The sequence below is a fragment of the Chroicocephalus ridibundus genome, chromosome Z, assembly GCF_963924245.1.
Source record: "Chroicocephalus ridibundus chromosome Z, bChrRid1.1, whole genome shotgun sequence".
Classification (NCBI taxonomy): domain Eukaryota; kingdom Metazoa; phylum Chordata; class Aves; order Charadriiformes; family Laridae; genus Chroicocephalus; species Chroicocephalus ridibundus.
Genome location: NC_086316.1, coordinates 84,521,643 through 84,536,359, shown reverse-complemented (window position 1 = coordinate 84,536,359; position 14,717 = coordinate 84,521,643). Strand labels below are relative to the sequence as shown.

Below are 14,717 nucleotides of genomic sequence, written 5' to 3'. Positions count from 1 at the left end.
GGAAACATGACCGCAGGTCTGTATTTTGTCTTCTTCCTTTCTTTTCATGACACTTAGGAATCATTTTTGCCAAAAGACACATCCCTGTAGTTATGGGCAGGACACAAGGAGGTGCAGCTCGCAGTTCCTAATCCTCCCCAGGTATTTTGAGCCCACTGGTTAACTTCCAATTCTGACAAAAAGAATGGGAGAAAGAAAAGAAAAGAAGAAAAAAAGAGATTGTGCTGTGCGGAGGAAAGAGCCAGCCTAGCCCTTCTGACGAGAGAAAGGCTCGGGGTTATGTGTCTGGTTTGCCAGCTGGCCAATTTATAACAGCACGTGCTTCTTTGCATCCAGAAAGTGGCAGGGGACATGGAAAGGAGCTGAGAAGACAGTGGGAGAGAGAGGAGGAGTCAGGGCCACGGGCAGAAAAGAAAGGGAAGGAAATACATAGTGAAGGGGACATATAAGGCATTACAGGAAGGAAAAAAAAAATAAAATCAGAGAATGGGGAAGAGGAGAAAAGCCAGACATTAAAAATATAAGGTAAAACTACGGAAGTCCAGCTTCCATAACTCCATTGCTCAGGAAATACCCTGTCAGAGGCAGCTAGATTTGTCACCTTTCTTGGCCACTTTAGACATGTTGGATCAGCTACCAAAAGTCCCCATCTCATTTCTTACTAGTTTGAGTTTACACATTAATTGTTTCAATATTCCTGAAGGCAGCTACTACTCTGGGAAAAAAAGTGATTGGGGATGGGGTTGTGGAAATAAGAAAAATTTTGTGAAGGAAAAAAAGATACTTTCTTAGGAAAAGTTCCTCCCGATGCAGGGAATTTACATAACGTCTCTACCTCCCAGCTAGCTCCATTCAAGGCTTTTTTTTAGATGCTCTCTGTCCGACTCTCTGCACAAGGATGTTTCTTACTGATATGGCTCAGTCCCAGTTCACAGTCTTGCAGGAAAAAGCCAGGACTAGGACAGAGAGACTAACACTTTCTATCACTAGCAAGACTGAATTCAGAATTAATTTTGCAAACTATGAAATAAGACTCCCTAGCTGCTAAAGCTTTACTTCAACTCAACCAGACCAAAAACTAAACCAGCAATCAACCAGAATCAGCAACCCTTCATCTGGCAGAAGGAAGCAGCAGGATCGATTGTGTAAACCACAGCAGACCAGGGGAAGCGCAGGCTGACAGAAGGAAAAGATGTTATTGGAAGTCCTTGTACTGTAGGTGTTCAGGCAGTAAACTTGAAACGATCACTGACTCCTCCATCTTCTGTACCCTTTTTTGGCTGTGGCCCAGTACACCTCCTGGAGGTGGTTTAACCCTGGAACAAGGTCCGTTGGACGATTACCGGATGAAGATAAGATATTTGATAATCGCACAGTACCAACCTTGTTTGTTCGTGGGTTTAACATTAGTGGCTTGCCTTTTTCTTTCGTATGCGCGCTGCGACGTGCCATCGCGCAGGGAGTGGCAGCTACTCGTAGTCGGGAGAACATGGCGGGGTGTTTTTATACTGCACTTGGGAAAAGGAGAAAAAAATCATTCAGATACAGAGGCAGTGGAACTAATGTTCATATTTGTAGGCCTTCTGTTGTGAAAGAAATAGGTACATGCTAGATAAGACTCTTTGCTCTAACACCGTGATAATAACTCAAAATTGCCTTGTGGCAGCCAGGAGGAAGAAAAAGAAGGAAGGTTTTACAACAGCGGGAGCACATGAATGAGTGGAGAGAGCATACAGGGACACCAGTGTAAGCTAGCATCATGCTGTGGGCTGCAGTCAGCCAGCCAGCATTCACTAGGTATTGTCTTATAGCTGCACCATAAACCCAGAGCAGAACTGCCGTTAGCAAATATTAACCTTCTGTGGTGACCCATGCAACTGGCACCAGTGCAAATACCAGGCAGGACAGAACGACTTGGGCTAGTGCAGTGAGAACATTTAGGCTGAGTTTCTCCAATAGCTTTCTGACAACGAAATCCTGCGGCCTGGGCAACAGAAAGGAAAGAAACTAAGTCTATTTTCATATTAAAACCAGGTTAGAACAAAATGTAGAATTCAAATGGTCAAAAATTCTTGCTTAGATTTTTCAAATTCCAAATCTTAAAGGAGGTTATTTTCAGGGACAATATATCCTTTTCAATAAAGGGTATGTTTCCCTAACAAAATAAAAAAATTGTTAGTACCACTCAAAAGCTTAGTTCTTAATCTCACCAAGAGACAACCACTCTCAAACCCGTTTTGTTCAACTATTAATTGCAAGCTCTCTGGTGCAGAAATTATCATTCGTTACATGCTTGTAGAACGCAGTACCACCGGGGAACGCACACCGGACTCGTCTCTACACGCGATTTCACCAACACAGAGAGACAACAGCAATGACAGCAAGACCTTACACAGGACCATGGCCTTTATGAAGACCCATGAAGACGTCAGGACAGAAAAGGACAGACGTACATAGCTCAGAATGCAGAATCCCGACATGGGGAGAGGAAAAAAACTGATCCATTTAGCAATAGGCCTAGAAAGCCAGTGGAGGAAGGCAGAGATCAAGGGTCAGCACGGCAAGGAACCCCTGCAGCCAGTGCTCCATCATCCCCCGGCCCTGCTCTGTGTTCACATCCAAGGACAGTAAAGCATGTCTAAGACATTTTTAAGGAATGGTTTGGATTTTTAATTTCTTCCAGATGGAAGCCAAAATTAGATTAAGGAACAAAACTTCATTATCTTAAATATAGCCTGAATACTTTAGAAGACCTTTCTATAATCAAATCTACACATAATCAACTTTCACGATGGCAGACTGATCTTACAAGTTACAATCTGATGATTCTCTTCAAAATCTTTCGAAGCGTTAAAAGAACATACAAACATTTAATACCTTTCAGCAACAGTTTGATATCAGAGTTTCTCTTCTACCCGTTAAAAAGCATGGAGGAAAGCAGTGCTGACATTCAGCAGGATCCCCTTCTCTCCTCCTTTATTTGTTTGTTTAGGCCTTGCAACTGAAAAAAAGCTCCACTCAAAACCCATGTGTTTAGTTGTTTTGTGGTAAAGAACATAAATTTACTGTGCGGAGACAGGGCCATTGGAAGCCTTGCCAGCACTACAAACAAATGTTGCTTTTAACATGATAATTCCTCCCTAAACCAGCTAGCGGTGGACTAAACACAGCTGGTCTGCCAGAACTCAGGGCAGCTGAAAAATCAGGATCAGATAAGCAAAATTCAATTTGTGCTGCAAAACAACCAGCCTTTAGGAACGGCAAATTCAGTCTGAACTGTTTTTAATTCTGACTGCTCATTTGCCATCGTTACGCAATTGCGAGTCCATCTCCTCGCGCACGTGAGGCCAAAAATGATCTGTGATTATGGAGTCGCAGCAAACCTCAGCCCGCATCCCATCAGCCTGGTGTCTGGGCGGCTTCAAATCTGTCATGAGCAAATACCTTAAACAAGGAATTAAAAACCAGGCCAAATAACACACCTTATCTTACTCTAATTAAATTTAAATTACTTCATTGCAATTAATGAGCATTTAAGAACCAAACAAGATTGTGGCCCAGATTTCTCCTAAATTTGTCAATTAACTCTCTAATCAGCAAGAGACACAGACACAGACTTTTCAGGGGTGTGATTCAAATCTTACAAATCTTTTCTTTCTTCTCTTCTCTGTGAGAGAGGAGACTTGCTCCTCTCCTCTGACGTGTCGTACCAGCACCTAAAACGATCCTCTTGGTGGAATTATCAGCACGTGGGAGGAATCAGGCTTTGTCTTCCATTCAGTCCCTCTCTTTAGAACCAAGACATACGATCCCAGTTAATTTATATCCAGCAGAAAACCTGACTGGTTACTCAGTCCTGAGCTCTCCTTCTCGTCTAATTGTTTCCTATTTCTGTTTCATCTCCCATCTTGCACATCTCTAACTCCTTTTGTCGCAGACTTTTAAATCCTTTTTAGCAAGCATCTGCCTCCAGAACTCAACATAACTTACCCTGAAACCACAAAGGAAGCGCCCTTCCCATCCCCTGTCCGTACTCCTCTGTAGGAGTGCCAAGAGCTCTGTGCTTTGCCCGTGTGGCCGTGGCCCTCCATGACTCACCCACCCTCTCTTCTCTGGGCTCTCCTGGCCACCAAGCTGGCAAGAACAAGCCACCCATCTGCCCAGGTCCTTCTGCATCAAAAGTCCGAATTCCTCCTCAAGAATACACGCACAGGACCCTTACAATTAACAGTCAAGGCTGCATCTATCCATGCCACTAGTCATTTAATGCTTTTTAAAACAGAGCCCCCAGGCTGCCTCCGCTCACCCCCAGCTGATGCTCACAGGGTGGCTTGAGCCAGATGCAGCACTGGGGTAGCCGTAAAAACCAGCTCCCACCAGGAGCCTGGGATTCCAGCTAACAGCTTCCCAGATGCAAGATCCCACCAGACAATAAAACTATTTTAAATGCAGCATGTTCCAACTGCAGCAAATAAGCAGCTCTGCTTCTCATCTGGCGCCACGGGAAAGGACGAAGGGACACAAATCCTCATATTTACTGGCCCCATTTCGGGCAGGCAGCAAACTGCAAGGACGGGTCTGCAAGAAAGGTCCCCAAACCAACACCTGGTGTCAAGGACACGAAAAGGCTGGGTTGTGCTGCTTTACGGGAAGGTTTTTCAATCGTTATGATGGATTTTGTAGAAGCGGTATCTAAAGAGAGGCCAGGCTTGAGATGGTTGTGTACTTTAAGCATAAGAAAAAGTAGAGCTGATTTTCATGGAGAAGCGGGAAGGATGTCAACCGAGGGAAAGACGGAGGGTTACAATGATGTGAAAACAGCGAGGACTGAGGTTGTGCAATGCCCCGTGACGAGGAATTGGGAAGAACGCAGAGGAACTGAAAGAGGAATAAAATTCCTGCTAAAACATGTGTCAGCACAACCAGAGCAAGGATTTCTTTTCTTCTTTTAGTACTTGACAAAGGTAAGGACTCGACTTAACAAGACTGTGGTGCACCACTAGACTTAATCCAATACAACTGGTAATTTTTGATTAATTACCACATACATCCTGTGTCACAATTTAAGAGAATTAAATTCTTCAGCATACAAGATGACAGCTCTCTGCTGTGCCTTATCAGGAGGCATCTGGCCAGGTCAAACTAATTACCAATACTACACAAGTGCCCTTATCTAGGAGCAAACGTTTTGCTGCTGCGATTATGGATTCGTTCAATTGCAAAAGCTACTTTTAAGGGAAAGTTTCATCATACTTTTAAAAGGTACAATTATATTGCTCAGAGAGTCAGGAAGCTCAGTGTCAATTAAAGCAAGGTCTGCTTCAATTAGTGCACGGGCTGGCTGACTCGTGGATTATACCTTAACACTAAGGAGGAGTATCTCTTAGTGGCCAGCAACTTACGCTTGATGACTCTGCAGTCTTCCTTCGGTTTGAAGGATGGCTAAACATAAATATATTTCAACTACTTCTGCAATACTGTGTAAATGAATAGTTCTGGTCTTTCATGTACAGAAATTACCTGCGTACTAACAGAAACCGGCGTTATTAATTCAAGACCATACAGGCCTCACAGATTTTTCCAACCTTTCTCGCCTCAGTTGCTTCTGTGTTTGGTTTTTTTTTTTTAAGTACTAATGGCCTAGGGCCAACAAACATTTTCTCTTACATACCCACAACAATCTATTCTGTGAGTCTGCACTATCCCAAGTCTGGTGTGGATGCACCATTGCACTGTATTTTTTATTTTTTTTTTAAATAAACAGACAAGCCTTGCCTACCCAAGCATGACACAAACCAGGCACACGCTAGCTGGCTTCATCACTTCAGTAATGATAAAGCAGTCTAAAATTATTGCATTAGGCAAGCACCAGCTATAAATGTGCCTCCCAGTGAGACTTTTGCTTAAAGAAAGCAAGCTTTCCCTGCACCCGCCACCCTGCAAGGGAGAAGGGGGACATTTCTTCCATTTTACGTCGGGAGCACCCCAGCGCCTACGTGTGCGGAGGAAGGAGCAGAGAGACGAAGCTGAGCGACGCGGTTCTGCACAGCAACTCAGCACCTCCGGCTCCCTGAGCTGACCACACACTGTTGAGGGAAGTTAATAGAAACGTTGGTAATAGTATTTCAGGTTCCTCCCAGGAAAGTCCCGAGCTGTCGTTTTAAAGGACATTTCTAAGGTACCTTGAGATCTGCAGATTAAAAGGAACAATCATATGGGGAGGTGTTCCTAATAACATGTTTGGCAGCGGTAAGCGGGTCATTTTGGAAGCAGATCTTTAATGTATTGAAACTACTTTTCTTCCCTCTCATTCTGAGGCAACCAATTCAACAAAGCGAAAAGTCCAGTGTTCAGTAAAGTAAGTTCACAACTTGAGGCTTGAAACATTCAGCAAATAAAGCACGCTTGGGCGAGTTCAAATGAGAATAATTTCAGAAGACCTTTGTAAAAAGAGCATATGTTCTCTGAATTACTTTAACTTAAAATATTAGAAAACTTCTCACAGCACAACTAGAAAGTGGGACTAAACTGTTTCGTGCTGGAGTCTTGGTTCATAAAAGCTCTTACCACACAACATCAGAGAGCTTTTTTTTGAATACCTTAATGGATCTGACCTAAATATTTCTCTCAAGCATCAGAAAGTCCATTATCTTGTACTATGGAAACCACAGCAGCAGTATTTTTTGCCTAGTATGACAACGTGTATTCGCGTTCTTGATTTTACTCCATTTGTCTTACTGGGAGGGCTCGTGGTAGCAAAGGTAAGCGCATCTATGTAAGCAGGACAAAGGCATTATCCTGCAGAATCAAGACTGCAGAAATACACAGAAAGCCGCTGTTGCTTTATTCTGGAGAACTGGTCTACCTCCGCATTAGAGTTGTTTTCTTCAGTTCAAAAACATGGATTTTTTTGGCTGTAAGTTGAGAGAGAAACAAGGATGTTCTCAGCAACTGCTGAAACTGAGCTGCTTGCTTATTTAGCGCCGATGAGGTGAAGTAGAAGCCTGTCAGCCACTTAGAAACCTTGAAGTGCGCTACAGTTAGGACTTTTAAAAAAAAGAAATCCTGCTTAAGTTACAGAAGAAGCTGAAAAACTATCCGCACGCAATTAGTTACCAGCCCAAGTAACACCAAAGTCTTCCTTCTGTTGCATTAAAGGTGCTGCCACCAGCAGTGAAGAGGAACATTCAATTAGTACTCACTCAAGCACGGCACACTACCACGCATTTTGACAGCTTCTTCCTTCGTTTGCAGAAGAAAAAGCTTCAAATCTTGCCTGCACTCACGCTGCTGACTCAGAATGTTACCGCACAGGATTATGAGAAGTGCTGCCCTGGGACTGTAACGCACACGTTTTTTTTAAAATACACGCTCAGGATAAATATCTACAGAGCTGACCACGTCTCATAGAGCCAACACCACGTTACGACACTGCTGGCTGCACACACTCACGGATTACCTGCAGAGTTTCATATTCTGCCTAGCTCTTCGTATTACCCATGTGGTTATACACATAATATAGATAATTTCCCTTTGCTGTTCACTACTAACATTTTGGAATTAAGACTGCAAAACCACCAAATAATTAATAGTTTGCTTGGCTGCAAGACTGTCCTTTTTTATCAGCCCTTTACCAACACTGCTGCATGTTTTTGGGTTTTTCCAAGCAGTTAGGAGACTCGTGCCATGACACAATACACCAAGATACCGAGGGACCAGTATCTTCTCTTGTACCATTTAACGTTACGGCACAGCGAGGCCAAGGGGAGCGTGGGACCTGCGACGGCGGAGCTTCAAACAGCCACTTCTTTTAACAAGTGGCCAAAAGGCAAAACCCAAGGACCGCAGAGAACAGCTCTAAAACTACCAGGCAGCCTGACGGTGCTTCCTCTTGAACGCAGCTCTACTTCCCAACTTTTCCTCTCTAGCTTTTAGGGCCACGCCGTAAAAGTTGACCGCAGGTTGAAAGTCGGCAAAGGAGACCATTGGCCAAGGCTGAGGAGATGCAGAAGCCGCTGCGCCCTGAATTTGAGGAGTTTTTTGGGGGAGCATCCCCTCAGGAGCTGCTACCCGGGTCGGATCGGGGCGGGGGGGGGTAGGGTTGGTTCTCAGAGGGCGGCGGCTGAATTTGTCACCCGTTTTGACAGCTGGTAAACAGGCACCCCTGGCATGGCTTCGGCAGCCCACGTCCTGCTTCCTCCCAAGAGAAACAGCCGCCCCGGGTGTTTTCCACCTGCCGCCGGGGCCGAGGGCTGAGGGCCGCGGCGGGCGGGCGGGCGGGCGGCCTCCGCCACCCCCGGAGAAGAGGGGTGTTCCCGGCAGCAGGCCGAGCCCCAGGACTTCTCCGGGGCCTCCCCGGGGCGAGCCGCCGCTTTGGTGCGACTTCAGGGACCGGAGCGAGGGCGACGGGGCTGCCGCCATCCCCCTCCCCGCGGCCGGACGGGCCTCGTGCCCCCTCAGGGCGGGAGGGGCCCGGCCGGCCCCGCCGCTGCCCGCCGCGCACCTCGGCGGCTCGGCCGGCCGGGGCACGGAGCGAACGCCCCCTCCTCACCCCGGCAACAAGCCGGGGGAGAGGTTTCGAAGGCGGGGGGGAGGCACTCAAAGGAGGAAAGGCGGCAAGGGTCGAGGCTCTGGAGAAAACGCCCCCAAAGATACGGGTTGGTAAAGAGACAGAGGCCTTTCGCACGCCACTGCAATTGTAAAATGGTTACCAGAACGGGGTCTACCTCCTCCTGCGGCTGCTGCCCTCTGAGTGATGCTGGCCGAGGACCCGTTTCTATTGTGCAACAGCAGCTCCCATCCGCCGGAGCTCCGTCGGCCTCGGTACCCGCCACTGAATGGAGCAAACAAGGAGGCACCAGGGAGGGACACCCCGGAGGGCGGGGCGTTCCCCATGACTGACAATCCATCGCAGCCAATGAAAAGGAACTCTCTACGCCAGCGGACGGCGGCGCTCAGCCAATGAGCTTCCTTTCCCTCGGCTCCCCGCCCCGACGGAGGGGAGGGCGGGCCGGGCGCGGCCTGTTATATGTTAATGAGGCCGGGGGGCGACAGCGAATCAGCGTGGAGGGGCGGGGCGAGGAGCGCGGGCCCGGGGGCGGGGCTGAAGGAAGGGGGCGGGGCCAGGGGTTGCGTGAGGGGACGGGAGTGTGAGGGGACGGGAGTATGAGGGGACCGGGGTTGTGAGGGGACCGGGGCTGTGAGGGGACGGGAGTGCGAGGGGACCGGGGTTGTGAGGGGACGGGAGTGCGAGGGGACGGGAGTGCGAGGGGACCGGGGCCGCAAGGGGACAGGAGTGTGAGGGGAGTGTGATGAGATCGGGGAGTGTGAGCGGGTTGTGAGGGGACCGGGCTTGTGAGGGGACGGGAGTGTGAGGGGATTGGGGAGTGTGAGCGGGTTGTGAGGGGACAAGAACATGAGGGGAGTGTGATGAGATCGGGGAGTGTGAGCGGGTTGTGAGGGGACAGGAGCGTGAGGGGAGTGTGAGGGGATGGGGTCCATGAAGGGATGGGGGCCGTGAGGGAACAGGGAGCACAAAGGGACGGGGAGCGCGAGGGCAGCCGGGGCCATGAGAGGACCACGAGGGGCCGGGGCTGTGAGGCCCCGTCAGGGCTGTCAGGCCCGTGAAGGGACGAGGGTTGTGAGGGGGTAGGGACCGTGAGGGCGGCCAGGTTGGCACCCGGGATGGCCGGCGATTGCGGCTCCTGAGGGGCAGCACGCTGGGGCGGAGGGTGAGGCAGGAACGGGAAAGCAGCATCTCTTGTTGGCGAGGGATGTGGTCCCCCCTGGGTAGAGTTACCTGAAGAAAGATGGATGTGGCTTCCCAGTGGCTGGGGCCACAGTGCGGGATCCCTGCACTGATTAGGCTCCTCAAAACACACCGTGTAACAACGCTGAGGAGATAACCTCTGTCTCCTGTGTTGCCATACGGAGCCTGAAGGGCTGGAATACCCTTGGATTAAAACAGAAGACTTGGCAGACGATGGCGAGGCAGCTAACGCTGCAGGTCAGCACTAAAATTGCCAGGCCCGGAGAAGAATCGCAGCCTGAAAAAGCATCTTTTTCATAATAACGTAGGGCTGTTTGTCCTTAGCTCTTCCCCAGCTAGGCTTTGACAGTGTTTGGAGAGGGAAGGTACGACGGGATAAAAACGGGACCACTCAGCCCACCTGAGATTCCGTCCGTCTCCTCTCCAGCCCAAACACTGAGGTGTTTCCCAGCGTTGCAAATTGTGAGGCTGTTCATTCTCTGCCGGCACTTAACGCGATCTGAATTGTTAGATGTACTAATGAGCACTGTGTGGTTAAAAGCAGCAGGGTTGCTATAGTAACCGTAACAATAAATATATAAACCCGCTTAATCAAAACCTCCTCTTCTAATCGTGATTTTGAGGCCTGCCATGAAGTGCATGTTCTGCTGCGTGACTGCGATGGCTTTGAAACGTCTCTGAATAACGTGGTGCTGCACCTATAAACAAAGGAGATGACCGCTAAAATAATACGCAAGGTCATGACTTTGTGCCTGGATAAAAATAGCCCCAAATTAAACGTATTTAAAAACACCAGACTTCTTCGTACCCGAATGGCATAAATCAGCATCGCTGTAAACCCGTGTCATTTCAGGCTGGTTGAGGATCTTGCCCAATGTATCTAACGAACAGCTACCGCCTTGCTGAAATAATACTGCACAACACTCCCTTGTGAAAGAGTGACTGGCTTTGAAAGCTGCGTTGTAATTAGTCCCAGAAGAGAAAAACTTCCACCCCAGGGAACGGGATTTGGCAGGGCCGCAAGGTCTGAACCTCCCAGCAACGATTTTTAATGCGGGGGAGAGCTTTCCTTTCTGGAGAGCAGACCCGCTGCTTCTGCACCAGCGTTTGCTGCCGGCAGCTCTTTGGCGTCAGTTCCCTTCACTCCCCAACCCACCAAACCTTTTTCAAGCGACAGGTCATTGTGGAGAGGCGATCTGGCTTCACGCCTTGATGCAACTCCGGTCTTGTAGCATCCGGGGGCGACGCCAGCTACCCGATAACCCAAACTTGGCTTCTCCTAAGGAAACGGGGGGGCTTTATGTTTGATCGATATGGACAGCAATGCCATATCATAGAATCGTCTAGGTTGGATGGGACTTCTAAGATCATCAAGTCCAACCATCAACCTGACACTGCCAAAACCACCACTAACCCATGTCCCTCAGCACCACGTCTGCCTGACTTTTAAATCCCTCCAGGGACGGCGACTCCACCACTGCCCTGGGCAGCCTCTTCCAATGCTTGACAACCCTTTCAGGGAAGACATTTCTCCTAATAGCCATCCTAAACCTCCCCTGGTGCAACTTGAGGCTGTTTCCTCTTGTCCCATCGCCTGTTCCTTGGCAGAAGAGACCGACCCCCCCAGCTACCCCCTCCTTTCAGGGAGCTGCAGAGAGCGAGAAGGTCTCCCCTCGGCCTCCTTTTCTCCAGGCTGAACACCCCCAGCTCCCTCAGCCGCTCCTCACCAGACTTGTGCTCCAGACCCCTCACCAGCTCCGTTGCCCTTCTCTGGACACGCTCCAGCCCCTCAAGGTCTTTCTTGTGGTGAGGGGCCCAAAACTGGACACAGCACTTGAGGTGGGGCCTCCCCAATGCCCAGTGCAGGGGGGGACGGTCACTGCCCCAGTCCTGTTGGCCACACTGTTCCTGACACAGGCCAGGATGCTGGTGGCCTCCTTGGCCACCTGGGCACACTGCTGGCTCATTCTCAGCCGCTGTCGACCAACACCCCCAGGTCCTTGTCCGCCGGGCAGCTCTCCAGCCGCTCTGCCCCAGGCCTGGAGCGTCCATGGGGTTGGTGTGACCCAAGTGCAGGACCCGGCACTTGGCCTTGGTGAACCTCACGCCATTGGCCTCGGCCCATCCATCCAGCCTGTCCACATCCCTCTGCAGAGCCGTCCTGCCCTCAAGCAGGCCGACACTCCCACCCAACTTGGTGTCATCTGCAACTGAGGGTGCCCTCCATCCCCTCGTCCGGGTCCCACATAGGTTGGGACCCTGCTTTCTCAAGCCTGTTCTCCATCTCATGCTACTACATAGCCACCCAGCGATTGTTACATTTACAGCTAATTCACGCAACCGCCTGTGCTATAGAACAAGAGAAGGAGCCGTTTCTTCTTCCTCCTGAGGACTTTTATCGCCATATTTGGTGCTCGACACAGAAGAGTTTCTTTCGGCGCACGTGATGTTGTTGCTTTGCTGTTGCCAAGAGAACAACTGGAAGCCCTTGGCATTCCTTGGCTCCGTAAAGCCGACTGCCCCGGCTCGGCTCTCTCTCTCTCTCTCGGCTGTGCAGGACCAGCCTCGGGCAGTGTCACAGCTCGCTCGCTACGGGGCGCGAATTCGTTTAGAAATGTCTAATACAACAGGAGTTTATTCGACTATCGTCGCAGGCCATTGCGTTTTACTGGGGTTCCCCTTCAGAGGAAGCCAGCGGTTTGTGCTGAAGTAAAACGCGGCTCCCAAAAGTTGTTCGATTGCAGTTGGAAGGCATACAACAAGGCGGTTTTCTTGAATCACTTCCACTCTCCTAAAACCGTGCTGCATTTCCCATTTAACTTTTCCTAGACGTTTGATCCTTTGCTATTTGTTCTGCTCTCTTTGCTAAACCACTGCCAGATACTTCCTGATGCATTTTTCTCGTGATGAACCCTACAGATTGTACTGAGTCTATCTGATAAATCAAACAGAAGACTTTTCCCCCCCCCATCCTCGTGATAATTTTGTCTCTCCCTTCTGTAACATTTCCAGTTTTTCAAATATCCTATTTAAAGCAACACCACCAGAGCTGGACTGGGTGTTCTTGGTTTTTTATATGCCCGATTCTTAATGTAAATTAAAAAAAATAATAATAAGTCACTTCTCTGTTCCGCTCCAGGGCTCTTGTCCTTCCCTTCTCGGTGCTGCCTCAACACCTACGCTGTCACTCCCACAAACCCACCGATAACGTAGCTGGATCTACACAGCTACTGAACAAATAATTATTTAAGCAGTCGCGTTAGTTTCTATCTACCCCCAATCTCAGAATTTTTTTTACGGTGCAGACTGGCAGACAAGCCATCTCTCAGGAAGAAATTTTCTGCAGCTTGATAAAAACTGGCATCTTCGCTTTCCACTCTTTATTTCTGTTATAAAGCGCCGAGGCTTAACTATATGGTTAAACTAATCCTCGTATTAAACACGACCTTGCAGACTCTTCTCATTTACACGATGAGACGACAGCAGGCACTAGGCGGTAAAGATGATGGTTACCTCAAGGCAAGGTTTGTGGAGAAAAATAGCATCTTTTATTAGAACAATTCCACTAGAAGATATTACTCTCTGCACAAATCTCACCTCTTTTACGCCTTTAGAGCACCGACACCGCTAATTACCTTTACGCTGTTTCCATGATTTTGATTCTGCCTCCGCCTAGTAATTTTCTTCTATCTTTTAAAGTTATTCTGCTTAAAATTCCTCATGCGGCCTCTTTTTGCAGTCAAACGTGTCCAGACCATTCCCTGCCTCTGAGACCAGCTCGCATGGGAACGGCCTGCATCCACGCTCTTCAAGTGTTTTACCACCCAAACCAACGTTCGCACGCAGGCTGTATTTTTGGGAATAGCGCACTAATTCCCACACTGTCTCCAGCAATTGTTTGGGAAAACGCTAGTTGGCCCGATCCAGAACTGCGCCTGGGATTGCGCTAACGATTTCGCAGCGTCGAGGATAAAGCTCCGGCTCCTGGGGACATTTTGCGGCTAAACCTGTCTTGATTAGGAATGACGTTGCTTAAACGTATGTCCGTACGTAAGTCATCCCAGTTAGGGAGCGTTGGTGTGCGTGGATACAAGTCCCTCCCCTCCCCAGCTCTGATGAGTTCCTTTGTCGGTGACTCGTATAACTGTCATTGTCCGCCAACAGGTCTGGCACTTGCTGCTTTTTAATTCATGTTTTACTTTCTCTGCTTTTGACCTGGGGCCTCTTTTCAGGCTGCTGACCCGTTTGACCTCAGATCATCGGTTGCTTCCGCTCTGCCGCGAAAGGCCAGGGACGCGGTGACAAAACCTGAGAAGGTCTAACCAGGTAGTATTTCATCTCGCTTTTCTGGTTCTTCCTCCGCTTCCTTCAATTTTCGGTTTCTTCAGTCCGCTTTCAGCCACGGAGCAAGTAGAAGGTAGGGCTGCAGTTTGCACAGACTTCCCTCTCCTGAATTAAGCCGTCCGCTGTGGTGAGGGCAGAAACAAGTGCGCTATAAAGGAAAAGCTGCCCACCTGGAGCAGACACCACAGGCACCACACGGAGCAGCCTTCGCAGGGGGAGGCCACAGCCTTTTTGGTGCCTTCATCCCTTAATAAATCGACTTTTCTGCTGGGAATCAGGGTAAACCCCTTCCTCTTCTCCGCTGCCGTTAGTTGTGTGAGTTGCACTAAAACCAGGTAGGTTTGTATGTGCTGTGGTCACAGCTCTCCGCTCGGTACAGACACGCAGTGACCTTTTCCTACACCATTCCCGTAACTGGGAGCTTTCTTCCAGAGGTCACCTACAGCACCCTACCTCTGCCCTTCTGAATCGTCTTCCTGGACATCACATTTCTTATAGGTCTTCTCAAGCGGCTGAACTCCTTATCTGTCTTGACGGAAGGACAGAAGGACTCGGGGCACAAACCGAGGCTGGCAATTTAGGCTCAGGAGAGAAACCTCGTGTC

General features: G+C 49.1%; 1 protein-coding gene across 2 annotated transcripts in view; it reads right to left on the bottom strand.

The window, feature by feature from the left end:
- Positions 1 to 8,874, bottom strand: part of ME2 (malic enzyme 2) — a 36,456-nt gene extending 27,582 nt beyond the window's left edge. The window contains exons 1-2 of one of the 2 annotated variants that reach the window (XM_063319650.1): positions 8,727 to 8,874; positions 1,384 to 1,514 (exon numbers count right to left, since the gene is read on the bottom strand). In XM_063319650.1, the coding sequence (XP_063175720.1) occupies positions 1,384 to 1,491 (108 nt within the window). In that variant the 5' untranslated portion in view covers positions 1,492 to 1,514; positions 8,727 to 8,874. Of the gene's footprint in view, positions 1 to 1,383; positions 1,515 to 8,711 lie in introns of both variants that reach the window. The other variant, XM_063319651.1, reaches the window with a different exon arrangement.
- Between the last annotated feature and the right edge of the window lie 5,843 nt (positions 8,875 to 14,717).